Consider the following 14,891-nt stretch of genomic DNA (forward strand, 5'->3'; position numbering starts at 1 on the left):
CCCCTCTATCCCGCCTGAAGCTTCTAAAGCCTGGAACATTTAGCTGCCAATCGTGCCCTTCCTTCAACCAAGTCTCTGTAACAGCAACAACATCATATTTCCAAGTACTAATCCAAGCTCTAAGTTCATCTGCCTTACCTGTTATACTTCTCGCATTGAAACAAATGCACTTCAGACCACCAGTCCTGCTGTGCTCAGCAACATCTCCCTGCCTGCTCTTCCTCTTAGTCCTACTGGCCTTATTTACTATGTCCTCCTCATTTATTTCACTAGCTGTCCTACTGCTCTGGTTCCCACCCCCCTGCCACACTAGTTTAAACCCTCCCGAGTGACGCTAGCAAACCTTGCAGCCAGGATATTAGTGCCCCTCCAGTTTAGATGCAACCCGTCCTTCTTGTACAGGTCCCATCTGTCCCTGAAGAGAGCCCAATGGTCCAGATATCTGAAACCCTCCCTTCTACACCAGCTGCTCAGCCACGTGTTTAGCTGCACTATCTTCCTATTTCTAGCCTCACTGGCACATGGCACAGGGAGTAATCCAGAGATTACAACCCTAGAGATCCTGTTTTTTAACTTACTGCCTAACTCCCTCAACTCCCCCTGCAGGACCTCATCACTCTTCCTGCCTATGTCGTTGGTACCGATGTGTACCACAACATCTGGCTGTTCACCCTCCCCCTTCAGAATGCCCCCTGTCCGTTCAGAGACATCCTTGACCCTGGCACCAGGGAGGCAACATACCATCCTGGAGTCTCTTTCACGTCCACAGAAGCGCCTATCTGTGCCCCTGACTATAGAGTCCCCTATAACTATTGCTCTTCTGCGCTTTGTCCCTCCTTGCTGAACAACAGTGCCAGCCGTGGTGCCACTGCACTGGCTGCTGCTGTTTTCCCCTGATAGGCCATTCCCCCCCAACAGTATCCAAAACGGTATACTTGTTAGAGAGGGGGATAGCCACAGGGGATTCCTGCACTGACTGCCTGCCCCTTCTAGCGGTCACGCATCTATCTGCCTGCACCTTGGATGTAACCACTTCTCTAAAACTCCTGTCTATGACGCTTTCCGCCACCTTCATGCTCCTAAGTGCATCCAGTTGCCGATCCATGCGGTCTGTGAGGAGCTGCAACTGGGTACACTTCCTGCAGATGTAGTCTCCCGGAACGCTGGAAGCGTCACGGACCTCCCACATCTCACAGGTGAAGCACTTCACCCCTCTAACTGTCATTTCTCGCACTAATTAGTTAATTAATATAAAATAAATAAATATTTATTAAATCCTTACTAAATTATGATACACTTAACTATGTGGTCCCTAGTGCTAGATTTCTACAATAAATACTAAATGCTAACTAAATACAGTAATCCCCTCCCTCTGGTTTAGTTACTCTACTTATTAATTAGTTAATTAGTGTTTTAATCAATTTTTATCAGTTTTATTTTCAAATACGGTACAGATTTTCTACCAGCCAATCAGCTCACAGCTTTCCTGTGACGTCACTTTTTCAGTTTTTTTTCCCCACCCGAGGTAACGTACCGCTCTGGAACTCCGCCCTCCGAGTCTGCTCCGAGAATCCCCGAGGTAAGTTTTTTATACATGGACAACAAACAAAAGAGACTACTGATAAGTTGAATGCATTCAAGGTGACATATGGGAGGATGTTCCGCATAGCCTACACAGAGCAGCACAGTGGCACAGTGGTTAGCACTGCAGCCTCACAGCTCCAGCGACCTGGGTTCAATTCTGGATACTGCCTGTGTGGAGTTTGTAAGTTCTCCCTGTGTCTGCGTGGGTTTTCTCCGGGTGCTCCGGTTTCCTCCCACAAACCAAAAGACTTGCAGGTTGGTAGGTAAATTGGCCCTTATAAGTTGCCCCTTGTATAGGTAGGTGGTAGGGAAATATAGGGACAGGTGGGGATGTGGTAGGAATATGGGATTAGTGCAGGATTAGTATAAATGGGTGGTTGATGGTCTGCACAGACTCGGTGGGCCGAAGGGCCTGTTTCAGTGCTGTATCTCTAAACTAAACAGACAGAAAGGCTAATGAAGAAGTGCTGGAAATGGCTGTAGAAAAGAGGAATTTGGTGCATAATATCAAAGAGTGAAAGATACAATATTTTGGTCACATCGTAAGAGCAGTCGGTAGTCAGAGATAATTATTGGAAGGAAAGATTGATGGAAAAAGTAGGAGAAGGAAGCAGAGAAAATGGATGACGGATATAATGGACTGGATGCAGTTGGCCTATGAGGAATGTGTAAGGGCAGCACAGGACATACAGAGGTGGACATCCAAAGGAGTCAACCTTCTGGGAAGAAGATGACACCAGCGAACAAAAACACCAAGGCAAAATGGAGTATCAGCAAAAATCGGTTCACGCTCAAAGGAAAGAGGGTGAAATTGTAGTTTCCTATATATGAGAACTGTAAAGAACTAGTATGAGTTATGCTTTTTTTGTTGTATTGCCAGAATTAATGTTATTTCTTTTGATTTCCTTTATCTAATTGAGCATAGTACATCAATGATGAATGGGTTCCAACTGTGCCACAACCAACAAAAGCGACCTTTTTGAGTAGTAGAGCTGTGGACTGCCAGATTCCAGATGAGATTGGTCAACCATTTGAAAGTATAGACCTTGTTGATGACAAACCAATTGCAAGGTGGCAAGTCAAGGTGTGATATTTTAAATTTACAAATAATTTGTACTAAAGAGTGTGTGAATCTTTAAAAATGCATGATTGTGGTCTTGCAGCAATCAACCTTCAGGAGGTTGGGGGTTTACACAAATGCAGTTCTTTATTTTAAACACATATGCATGCCAGCTACAGAAACTCATAGAAGTTTGTGATTTTAATCTGCGCTTCTCCTGTGTCAAAAGGAATATTTGTAAATATTGCATCTTCTACCACTTTAACTTCACTACCTTTCATTTCTGCCCCTTAAATTTAAGCATCCTCAACTTCTCTGATGATTGTCATGCAGGCTGTGGTATAAAAACAGGATAAAGCACTTTTGCCCAGAATGTTATTCACACAGCAATAGTTAATAGTATATGTACTTTTTATATTTATATTCTCTCTTTGTGTGCTACCTATACAGTTTAGTTCTGGTGACACTGTACTTTACTTTTTGAATATACTGTATTTCTGTGTAATTGCTGCATCTATGGTATAATCAGAATTAAGCTAGAGATGATAGTTTTCTCTAGATTTAAAATATGAATTGCCATTTAGTAAATTTTGTACTGCAGCATTAGTCATTCCTTCAGTAACTCCCAACTAAATAATAGAAATAAAATACACAAAAATATATACATAAATATCTTGCTAGTTGAGGTAAAATTGGACAAAACTGCATGAACAAGGAAAATTCTGGACATGAATTTGAATTTATATTTTGCAGTATGCTTGGATCATGAATTCTATGCAGTTGAAGTAAAAGGAGGAGTATTTTGATGAACTTATATTCTATGCTTGCATAGAATAATGCATGATTTAAAATTGTACGCATTAGTATCCTGTTGCTTTGCATTTATAATATAGTAGGTAGTCTCTCCAGCTTTCCTGGAGTCACAGTCCGAGAAATTCAATCGTACTGCACCCATTTTATAGATATGCAAGGGCTCATTCTGTGCTGCAACTGTGCTACCCGCTGTATTGGATTGGGTTCCTCCAAAGGCATCCAAGTCACATGTTGGAAGTAAACACTGAAAACAGTATTTAAATAAGGGTCCTTTGCTTGTTGTAAGAATTGTGAAATTGGGTTGCCCCAGTGTCTGAATTGGCATGTGGCAAACTTGTTAAGCAAATCATGGCACTAGCAGGCAGCAATGCCCCTGCAGCAGCACTATTTAAAGGGCTCATCCATACTATACAAGTTATTTGCTGCTTTGTCCTTTTAGGCTGTTGGTTAACTGCTGGGTCTTTTGTTGACTATTATCTGCATCGTGCAACTGAATTCTAACTTCTGATAAGTTTCTCTGGTACTGGACTACTTTTCTCTGCTTTCAAAACAGTTTTATTGCAGTCATGGATGTTCTGGTAAGTCTGCCTTTGGGGCTGGAGGACAAGGAGGAGCAGTGAAGAAGTCAAGAGGGAGGAGGAGGGCACTCTGCAGGAGGTCATACCCTCAGTAAGGCCTCAGGAAGCACTTGTCCTACCTTAACTTCACTGAGGAGCAATGTGTGAGGTACCTTCACCACCAAAGAGGTTGTCAGCAAACAGTGGCTCCTGTTGCTGCCACAACTGGAACCTTGACCCAGGGCATGGGTAGCACTGTGTGTGGCTGTCAAGCTCACCATAGCCCTTAACGTTTATGCAGTGGGCTCCTTCCAGGCTGCATCAGGTGACAACAATTACATCTCTCAGTTTGCTGTGCAGCATTATATCTGGGAACTCACTGAGGCTTTCTAAACCTGGAAGAACATCTACAGCAGATTCCCAATGGACATTGTGGAGCGTGACGAAAGAACTAGGCTTTGCATGCATTGCAAGCTTCACAAATTGCAAGGTGTCATAGATTGCACTCACATTATCTGTGTGCTCCCCATCAGCAGCTTGGCATCTTTCCAAATAGAAAGAGATTCCAGTCCCTCAAAAGCCAGCCTGTTTGCAACCACAGGCAACACACCATGCAGGTCTGCTTTCATTTTCATGACAGTAGCCATGATTCTGACCTGGTGGGTACCTAGAGCTGCTGTGAGCCTTGAGGGTCTAGCTGCAGAATGCAGCATCTCAGCATGGGGCAGGACAGTCTGGGTCAGAATGTGTGACTGGGGAGCAGGCATGTTGTTATCCTGAAAAAGGAGTAGATTCCTTTTTCCATAGAGGCAAGGTCACTTGCCTGGAACAATACCTGAGCACTCCAATGGGTCTGCATGAGAACAGCATTCAGGAGAGATATAACTGTCAACAATAATTTGCATAGTAAAGCAGCCTTACATCTGTTTCAGGTGGACCCATTAACAGGCCTGCTTGAATATAGCATCAGACAACTTTGGGCATCATTGAGGTGGCGAGGTGCTCTCCCTATTTACAACTCCTGGCTGCCTGTTTTTAGGCACACAGTGGATGGCCATGAGTTAAATTTCTCCATCCCACTGTATGCATAACAGAAAATAGCTGCTGTGTAATAACTACACTTCAAAAGTAATTAATTTCAGGTAAATCAGTTCACTATGGCCCCAAATTTACCAGCCATTCTGGTAGACCCCACCCCTGCACCTCTGGCGGGAGTCTGGCAAAACAGCCGGAAACAATCAAAATGCTGGGTCCCAACATTGACATTCACAGTGACATTGTTTGGGGGTTGTGCTCTGGAATTAGTTTACGAACGAAATGTGGTGTACTGGCCTACAAGCACCGAAGTGGGCTCTGGTATGGTGGGGAGCAGGATACGGTAGGGGTCTAGCCCCTAAAGATTGGGGCTCCTATTTTTTAATAATTTGTTTTTAAGTGACACTGGGGCGACTCAGGGTGCCAACTACCACTTTCTGGATGCAGGGACCCAGCACCACCTCTCTGCCGAACGCATCGGGATTTAGGGCAGAACACGGATCTGCTGGTTTTCCACCCCTTCATTTCAGCCATAACAAATTTGAAGGAAAAGGGAAAGACACTTCTCCCCTGAGTGAGTACCGCTGTTGTGCTGCCACTGGCACAAACACCTGTCCCAACATGTTAATGACCATGCCCCTGGGGTCTGGGACAAGGTCATAACAGGAGCAAATCACAGGCAGAATTTTGACCCTTAGTTACTTTGTTATTGATAAAGCTTACAGAGAATATTTTCCCTTAATTAATTCTATGAATTTATAAACCACAATGTGTAGACACAAATGATATATTAAGCAGGCAACAATGTCAAATTATAAAATTACTTAATTTAATGAGAATATAATGTATTTTGTCTTGTGTTCTACAGAAATATAATTTTTTTTTCTGGCAGATTTCAAATGATGGGTACACTTACAGCAACTCACAGTTCTTAACATTATTCGATGGTGCTTGTCAAACATGTGAGCCAAACACTGACGGACTCTGTACTTTAAAGGTAAGACCAGAAATACTTGTATGCACCAACAAGAGGTTGGAGAGTTTATTTTCTGTTGATGTATGACTGATCAAAATACCATCTGATACTGATCAGCCTTTGTCCTTGAACGTGTTGTCACCTTACAAATCCATTCTCATCTTTCCCGGAATTCCATGTTTGAATCCCTCCAATCAGGTTACCACCCCGCCACAGAACCTAAACAGCTCTTACCAAAGTAACAAATGACATCCTATGTGACTGCGACAAAGGTAAACTTTCCCTCCTTGTCATTCTCGACCTGTCTGCAACCTTTGACACAGTGGACCACACCATCCTCCTCCAACGTCGCTCCACTGTTGTCCAGCTGGGTGGGACTGTTCTCACTTGGTTACATTTTTATCTATCTAATCGCAGCCAGAGAATCACTTGCAATGGCTTCTCTTCCTGTTCCCACACCATTACCTTTGGTGTCCCCAACGATCTATCCTCATCCCCCACCCATTTCTCATCTACATGTTGCCCCTTGGTAACAACATCTGAAAGTGCAGCATTGTTTTCACATGTATGCTGATGGGACTCAGCTGTACCTCACCACCATGTCTCTCGACTTCTCCACTGTTGCTAAATTCTCAGACTGCTTATCCGACATCCAGTATTGGATGAGCAGACATTTCCTCCCATTAAATATTGGGACGACTGAAGCCATTGTTTTCGGTCCCCGCTTCATACTCCATTCCCTTGCTACTGACTCCATCCCTCTCCCTGGCAACAGTCTGAAATTAAGCCAGTCTGTTTGCAACCTTGGTGTCACATTTGACCGCGAGATGAGCTTACAACCTCACATTCATCCCATAACTAAGACAGCCTATTCCCACCTCCGTAACATTGCCTGACTTCACCCCATCTCAGCTCAATTGCTGCTGAACCCTCGTTCATGCCTTCATTACCTCAAGACTTGATTACTCCAATGCACTCCTAGTTGTTCTCCCACATTTTACTCTCCATAAGCTTGAGGTCATCCAAAACTCTGCTGCCCGTGTCTTAACTTGCACCAAGTCCCATTCCCTTATCACCGCCGTGCTCGCTAACCTACATTGGCTCCCAGTCAAGCAACATCTTGATTTTAAAATTTTCATCCTTGTTTTCAAATCCCTCCATGGCCTCACCCCTCCCTATCCCTGCAATCTCCTCCAGCCCCACACTCCTCTAATTCTAGCTTCTTGCACATCCCTGATTTTAATCACTCCACCATTGCTGGCTGCGCCAGTTACATAGGCCCCAAGCTCTGGAGTACTTCCGTACACCTCTCTGTCTCTCCACTTTGCTTTCCTCCTTTAAGACACTCCTTAAAGCCTACTGTTTTGACCAAGCTTTTGGTTATCTGACATAATATCTCCTTTTGTAGCTTGGTGTCATACTTAGTGTTATAATGCTCCTCTGAAGCACCTTGGGACATTTTATTATGTTAAAGGTGCTATATACATATAAATTTTTGTTGTTGTTTGCGTCAAACAGCTGTCAGTCTTTCAAGTACAGTTGTGTAGTAGTTGTAAGACTGGCCACCGTGTGAGTCTGAATCCCAGCATGAAAAATTGTGCAGATTAATTTAATAAATCTATCAATTTCTGGGTTTGCATCAGGAGAAAATAAATGATAATGGCCTCGATTTTGCTTTAATAATAATAGCATTTGCGACCCCATTATTACAGGGTAAATCTAACAGTAACATATGGTGTTCGCTCATGTGCAATTAAAAGAGGAAATCCATATGTTGCTGTCGGAGATACCTTAACTCCTCCACAGGGTTTCATGTTGCAGATAAAGGTGGCACTGAAATCACCATAATGACTTGAACCTGGGGGGCATACTCATTAGATCCACATTAAAAAGAGCCGAACAAGTTGGGGTCAGTACATTTAGGAGTAAATAGTTTTTAATGGCATAATAAATGATAATTAATGCCAATATGAAAGGCACAATTCAACTTGGCGGCTCCTCATCAGACCCCTTTCCTATCCTGAGTGGCGTGAAACAGGGCTGTGTTGTCGCACCCACACTTTTTGGGATTTTTTTTTCTCCCTGCTGCTTTCACATGCGTTCAAGTCTTCTGAAGAAGGAATTTTCCTCCACACAAGATCAGGGGGCAGGTTGTTCAATCTTGCCCGTCTAAGAGCGAAGTCCAAAGTACGGGAAGTCCTCATCAGGGAACTCCTCTTTGCTGACGATGCTGCTTTAACATCTCACACTGAAGACCGCCTGCAGAGTCTCATCGACAGGTTTGCGGCTGCCTGCAATGAATTTGGCCAAACCATCAGCCTCAAGAAAACGAACATCATGGGGCAGGATGTCAGAAATGCTCCATCCATCAATATTGGTGACCACGCTCTGGAAGTGGTTCAAGAGTTCACCTACCTCGGCTCAACTATCACCAGTAACCTGTCTCTAGATGCAGAAATCAACAAGCGCATGGGAAAGGCTTCCACTGCTATGTCCAGACTGGCCAAGAGAGTGTGGGAAAATGGCGCACTGACACGGAACACAAAAGTCCGAGTGTATCAAGTCTGTGTCCTCAGTACCTTGCTCTATGGCAGCGAGGCCTGGACAATGTATGTCAACCAAGAGCGACGTCTCAATTCATTCCATCTTCGCTGCCTATGGAGAATACTTGGCATCAGGTGGCAGGACCGTATCTCCAACACAGAAGTCCTCGAGGCGGCCAACATCCCCAGCTTATACACACTACTGAATCAGCAGCGCTTGAGATGGCTTGGCCATGTGAGCCACATGGAAGATGGCAGGATCCCCAAAGACACATTGTACAGCGAGCTCACCACTGGTATCAGACCCACCGGCCGTCCATGTCTCCGCTTTAAAGACGTCTGCAAACGCGACATGAAGTTCTGTGACATTGATCACAAGTCGTGGGAGTCAGTTGCCAGCATTCGCCAGAGCTGGCGGGCAGCCATAAAGGCGGGGCTAAAGTGTGGCGAGTTGAAGAGACTTAGCAGTTGGCAGGAAAAAAGACAAAAGCGCAAGGGGAGAGCCAACTGTGTAACAGCCCCGACAAACAAATTTTTCTGCAGCACCTGTGGAAGAGCCTGTCACTCTAGAATTGGCCTTTATAGCCACTCCAGGCGCTGCTCCACACACCACTGACCACCTCCAGGCGCTTACCCATTGTCTCTCGAGATAAGGAGGCCAAAGAAAAAAAGAAGAATGCCACAGAATCATCAATCATCTGAGCTCCAGGACATCACTGCAGGAGTTCCTCAGGGTAGTGTCCTAGGCCCAACCTTCTTCAGCTGCTTCATCAATGACCTTCCTTCAATCATAAGGTCAGAAGGGGGGATGTTCGCTGATGATTGCACAATGTTCAGCTCCATTTGCAACTCCTCAGATACTGAAGCAGTCCGTGTAGAAATGCAGCAAGACCTGGACAATATCCAGGCTTGGGCTGATAAGTGGCAAGTAACATTTGCGCCACACACGTGCCAGGCAATGACTATCTCAAACAAGAGAGAATCTAACCATCTCCCCTTGACGTTCAATGGCATTACGATTGCTGAATCCCCCACTATCAACATCTTGGGAGTTACCATTGACCAGAAACTGAATTGGAGTAACCATATAAATTCCGTGGCTACAAGAGCAGGTCAGAGGCTAGGAATCCTGCAGCGTGTAACTTAACTCCTGACTCCCCAAAGCCTGTCCACCAGCTACAAGACACAAGTCAGGAGTATGATGGAATACGGTCCACTTGCCTGGATGGGTGCAGCTCCAATAACACTCAAGAAGGTCAACACCATCCAAGACAAAGCAGCCCGCTTGATTTGCACCCCATCCACAACCTTAAATAGTCACTCTCTCTGCCACCGATGCACAGTGGCAGCAGTGCACCATCTACAAGATGCACAGCAGTAACACACCAAGGCTCCTTAGACAGCACCTTCCAAACCCACGAATTCTACCGCCTAGTGGAACAAGGGCAGCAATTGCAAGGGAACACCACCAGCTGCAAGTTTCCCTCCAAGCCATGCACCATCCTGAACTATATCACTGTTCCTTCACTGTCACTGGGTCAAAAGCCTGGAACTCCCATCCTAACAGCACTGTGGGTCTACCTACCTCACATGGACTGCAGCGATTCAAGAAGGTGACTCAGTACCACCTACTCAAGGGCAATTAGGAATGGGAAATAAATGTTGTCTTAGCCAGCGATGCCTACATCCCATGAATGAATAAAAAAAACCTCTCTGGCCCTGAAATCTTAATTTTGTGAGTATGGAATCTCATTTCCTCCGAATAAAATTAATATTGCAGAATTTTTTAAAAAATTGTTTTATTCTTTATCTCTTTCGCTTGATCCCTTTTATATTTCCCAATATTAATTTTTCTTCCTGTACATAATTTAAATGGGATTTTTATTTCCTGCTTTTTACATCTAGTTTGGGATCTGCATGTCTCAGTGAGGATACTTTAATCTGATTGTTTGAAGAGCTTTGCTGTTACTTGTCCTGTTCATGGATGCCATAGATCCCCTGTGGAGGATGCTGCTGTGAAATAGGCACCAGATTAGTGGAAATCTCTACTAATAAGCCCACAAAAAGTCTGTAAGCATTTGTTGGTCGAGGTGAATAGCAAAAACCATTCTTTCAACACTGAGACCAAAGTCTGGCAAGTAAAATTTGCTAGAATTGATGGAAAATCCCAATTGGATCATTCTGGCATACAGTGAACTCCAGTCCTATACTGTACGGTTGACCATCAATGCCCTTTTTATTGTTGTAGCAACCCACTCAATTGTAAAAATGGTCATGCAAGAAGGCAGCCCAATAAAGGCGACCTTGACAGCATCACCCAGATCCTGAGAATAATTTTTTAAAAAACAAATCCGCCAACATTTATTTTCTAGTCCAAGTTCAGACTTGGCGAGTTTTGCAACTGCTACATTAGTTGAGTGCTGACTGCACTGCAACCTCCAATACCAGTGTAATTTTAATATTCTCAGCAAGCTTTTGTTCTCAACAATATCTGCTGCTGTTAGTGTGGGTATGTGGCATTACTGTGGGGTTTCAACAGCTGCGTACACAGAGTAGCAACATTACCGTGCATGATACATAATTTGTTCATGAAGGAGACAAGTAGTGGTGCATACATGGCCCCATATTTTTGATTATTTAGTGTGAGTGCTTTCACATCAAGTGAGAGCAGAAGAGTGCACACAGGCGAACAGCACACAGATCTTAGCAGGAGATAAAATTGTGTGCCTGTGTACAGAACAACGTGCAGAGGAGCTGACTTCAAGTCAGGAGAATGTTTAGAGACATCAGCAGCTAGTGAAGGACTACCCACTACTAGCTTATGTGAAGTAGCTATGAACACTTTTCATTGCACTGTTTACTCTCCCTTACAGAATTTGCTAATGACACCAAATTGGGTGTATGACATATTTTGATAAGGATTGTGAAACACTGTAGGAGGACATAGACTAGCAGGATGGGAACAGAGATGATATGCAAATCAAAAATTGTAAATTAGTACATTTTCGAATCAAGAATACGGTAAGGAAATACATCTCTTTTCACCATTCTTACTTAAGTAGGATTTTAAGGGCAGTACAGAACTAAATGTACCTTAGTACCCAACTGCACAGTCATTGAATGTAATGGCACAAGTGGAGAAGACCATTTAAAAAAGACAAATGGAATCCTTGGTTTTCTATGTAAAGGCACAAAGTATAAAATCAAAGGAGTAATGTTGGTCTTGTACAATGCCTTAATATTCAAAATTGGAGACTTTTAGTTCTGAAGGACTGAAGTTTGTGGCTGGAGGAGAAAGCAATAGTTTTGGTGTTTCCAGTGATTAGCTAGAGGAAATTGTAGTTCATCAAAGATTGGACGTTGGACAAGCAGTTTGATAACATAAAAAAACCTTGCATTTATTTTGCACCTTTCATGACCTCTGGACATCTCAAAGCGCTTTACAGTCAATGACATACTTTTTGAAGCATAGTCTCAGTTGTAATGCAGGAAACATAGCAGCCAGTATGCGCAAAGCAAACTCCCACAAAGATCAATGTGATGATGATCAGCTGACATGTTTTTGTGATATGATTGAGGGATAGATATTGACCGGGACACCAAGGATAACTCCTCTGCTCTTCTTCAAAATAGTACCATGGAATCTTTTACATCCACCCGAAAGAGCAGATGGGGCCTTGGTTAATGTCTCATCCAAAAGACAGCACCTCCAACAATGTAGCACCACCTCAGCACTATACTGGAGTGTTAGTCTTGATATTTTGAGCTGAAGCCCGGAAATGGGATTTGAGCTCAGAACCTTGTAATTCAGAGGTAAGAGTGCTGCCAACTGAGCTACAGCTGACAACACAAGACCATAAGTGTATGAAGAAAGATGTTAGTGTACAGCTGGGTGTCATAGGGTACACGTAGAAATTGATCCCATGTCCATGTGTAGATGAAATAGAATAGGGAGCCACAGATGTTCTTGGGTGACCCCAGCGGTGAATATGAGTGATTGGCATCCATCCATCTGTGCAGCCTCAGAGCTTTGGTGAAGTCAGATGAGATCATCAGCTTCACTTCTGAACAGGCCTATTCTGGAAAGGCGTAGTCTGCCACAAGTGCCACACATGAAGTTGTCCCTTACCGGTGGTGTGGGATGATCTCTGCTGATGCCTTGTTTGTAGGGCTGGTGTCAGTATGTGGTGGTGAATGTATAGGGTTATGAAAAGAAACCATTAAGAGAGACACTGGCTGGAAATAAGTGAAATCAGTAACCCTGAGCTGGACAACAGAGGAGAGGCAGGGAGGTCAGATTGGATGAAGAGTAATAATGCGTCATACAGACAATATAATTTCATCTACTTTTTAGTAGAAAGGAGTCAATTTTCAACAACCCTTCTGAATAATTCAAAACCATCAATTTAGATTACCACCCAGAGGAAACCATGGCAATTACAGATTTAAAATATTAGATCCCACCATTAATAAAACAAAAAGGAATTAAATTTAATTAATGCTCCAACAAAATTAACAACAACTCTTTAAATTCTTTCATTTATTTTTAACTCTTTTTCTCAATAGTGCTTTTGTGATGTAATAAAGCAGCCATATCTGAATATCCTTAATGGTCCACCATACAATCAATATAATGAACACAAGGATGGTAAACTTCATAGTTATCAGTGTTAATTGTATATTAATTGCATGTTTGATTGTATTCAAGTGGTGGACATTAACTGGGTATTTACCTGTCCTTTATCTATATAGAAGAGCATGCTGAAACTGTGGTTGTTGAATGTGGAGGTGAATGACTTGTAATGCATGTCTCTGCAAATAAATGGTTGTTAAGTATATAAAGACAAGGCTCCAGTTATATTTTTAACCTCCTGGCTTTCTGAATGATAAAAATCAGCACACAGTGAAACATTTTTATTTATGACATAAGAAAGCATGGAAAATTAATTACCATTAAACTTATCAAGTTCACTTTTGCCAGAGACCATTTACAGACCAACTGATAATGAAGACTAGCTCAACTGGGTTATACTAAGGAATATTGATGACACACGTGTTTATTGGGAGACAAAAGTATGCTCACTTCATGGCAACATGTAATTGCTTTTCTGCCCATACTCACTTTTTATTTCTGGAATCTAAATTATAAATGAAGATTGAACATAGTTTTAAATTGTTATGACCGAGGTGGGAGGAGTGCACTGTCTTTTCTAGTTCCACTTCTCCACAGGTCAAAGCATATATTTAAACGTTGACCCAGTTACTGAAGCTGTCAATCATATCTTCTACTCTTTATCCCAGAATAAAATACACCAATCAAGTTTATTTAATGAACAACAAAATTATCAGTTTATTATCAAACAAGATTATCCAGTAATGAAGCAAAGCATTAACACACAGCTTGAAATATGAAAGTTCTCTTTTAAATTTCCCATATGCGCACACTGAAAAAAATACAGAAATTCTCTCTGCAGAGGACTGTTACAAAAAAAGGCAAAAAAAAAATACTTTGGCCAAATACTTGCTAATTCTTGAAGGAAAAAAGAGAAGATATGGAAGGAAGTCAGTTGTCCCATTAGGTTTGCTGTCCGGATGTACGGTGACGAGTCGCTGGGATCTTTTCTAAAGCAGTTCTTTTTAGGCGGTGTTGAGAATTAATCTGGCAAGTTTTTTCAGCTTCTCAGGAGAAATGCAGCACCAGGAATTTTATCATTCCAACTGGATCTTTGTAGGGTTTCATCAAAGAGGTAAAGAAAGAGATGAGCTGGGTGGTTTCTCTTTCCTTGGCAGACAAAACACCAAATGTCTTCAAAACAGTTCACACGTCAGCTGACTTGAAAATAATAGTCAAACCCCAACCATAAAGTCAACTTCTTGACCTCCATAAACCTTGACATGTGTTTTTTTTGTAAACATCTTACCCAGGTCACGAAGGTTTCTGTTGTTTACTGAGCTTAAAGCACAATGATTTCCAGCACAGGTTTGTTTTTAAACAACATCTCAGTCAACAACAACACAAAGTCCAGCATTTATAAAATTTTCAGCCTTCCTATGAATCCATCTCCACAATTTAAATGAGTCCTCAAAAAAAAATACTTAACTAAAAATAGAAGCACTTTTGTAACAATATTAAACTTTCATTAACTGGGCAGGATTTTCTTCTGGCATGGGATTCTTCTGCAACTTCAGAGAAGTCAGACATCTGTGCATTCCATGGCTGTGCCATTGACTCTGGAAAGTTTAAAATAAAAATGGCCGAATGTTTGGGCAGAGGGAATATTGTTCTTTGCCCAACTATTGATTACATTCCATTGGGGAAGGGG

General features: G+C 42.7%; 1 protein-coding gene across 1 annotated transcript in view; it reads left to right on the forward strand.

The window, feature by feature from the left end:
- The window catches only part of vwde (von Willebrand factor D and EGF domains), a 306,182-nt gene that overhangs the window by 116,427 nt on the left and 174,864 nt on the right, over positions 1–14,891 (forward strand). Inside the window, exons 18-19 of the mRNA XM_068052969.1 lie at positions 2,510–2,668; positions 5,942–6,046. Coding sequence (XP_067909070.1) covers positions 2,510–2,668; positions 5,942–6,046 — 264 coding nt within the window. The remainder of the gene's footprint in view (positions 1–2,509; positions 2,669–5,941; positions 6,047–14,891) is intronic.

Source organism: Heterodontus francisci, chromosome 2 (genome assembly GCF_036365525.1).
Source record: "Heterodontus francisci isolate sHetFra1 chromosome 2, sHetFra1.hap1, whole genome shotgun sequence".
Taxonomy (NCBI): domain Eukaryota; kingdom Metazoa; phylum Chordata; class Chondrichthyes; order Heterodontiformes; family Heterodontidae; genus Heterodontus; species Heterodontus francisci.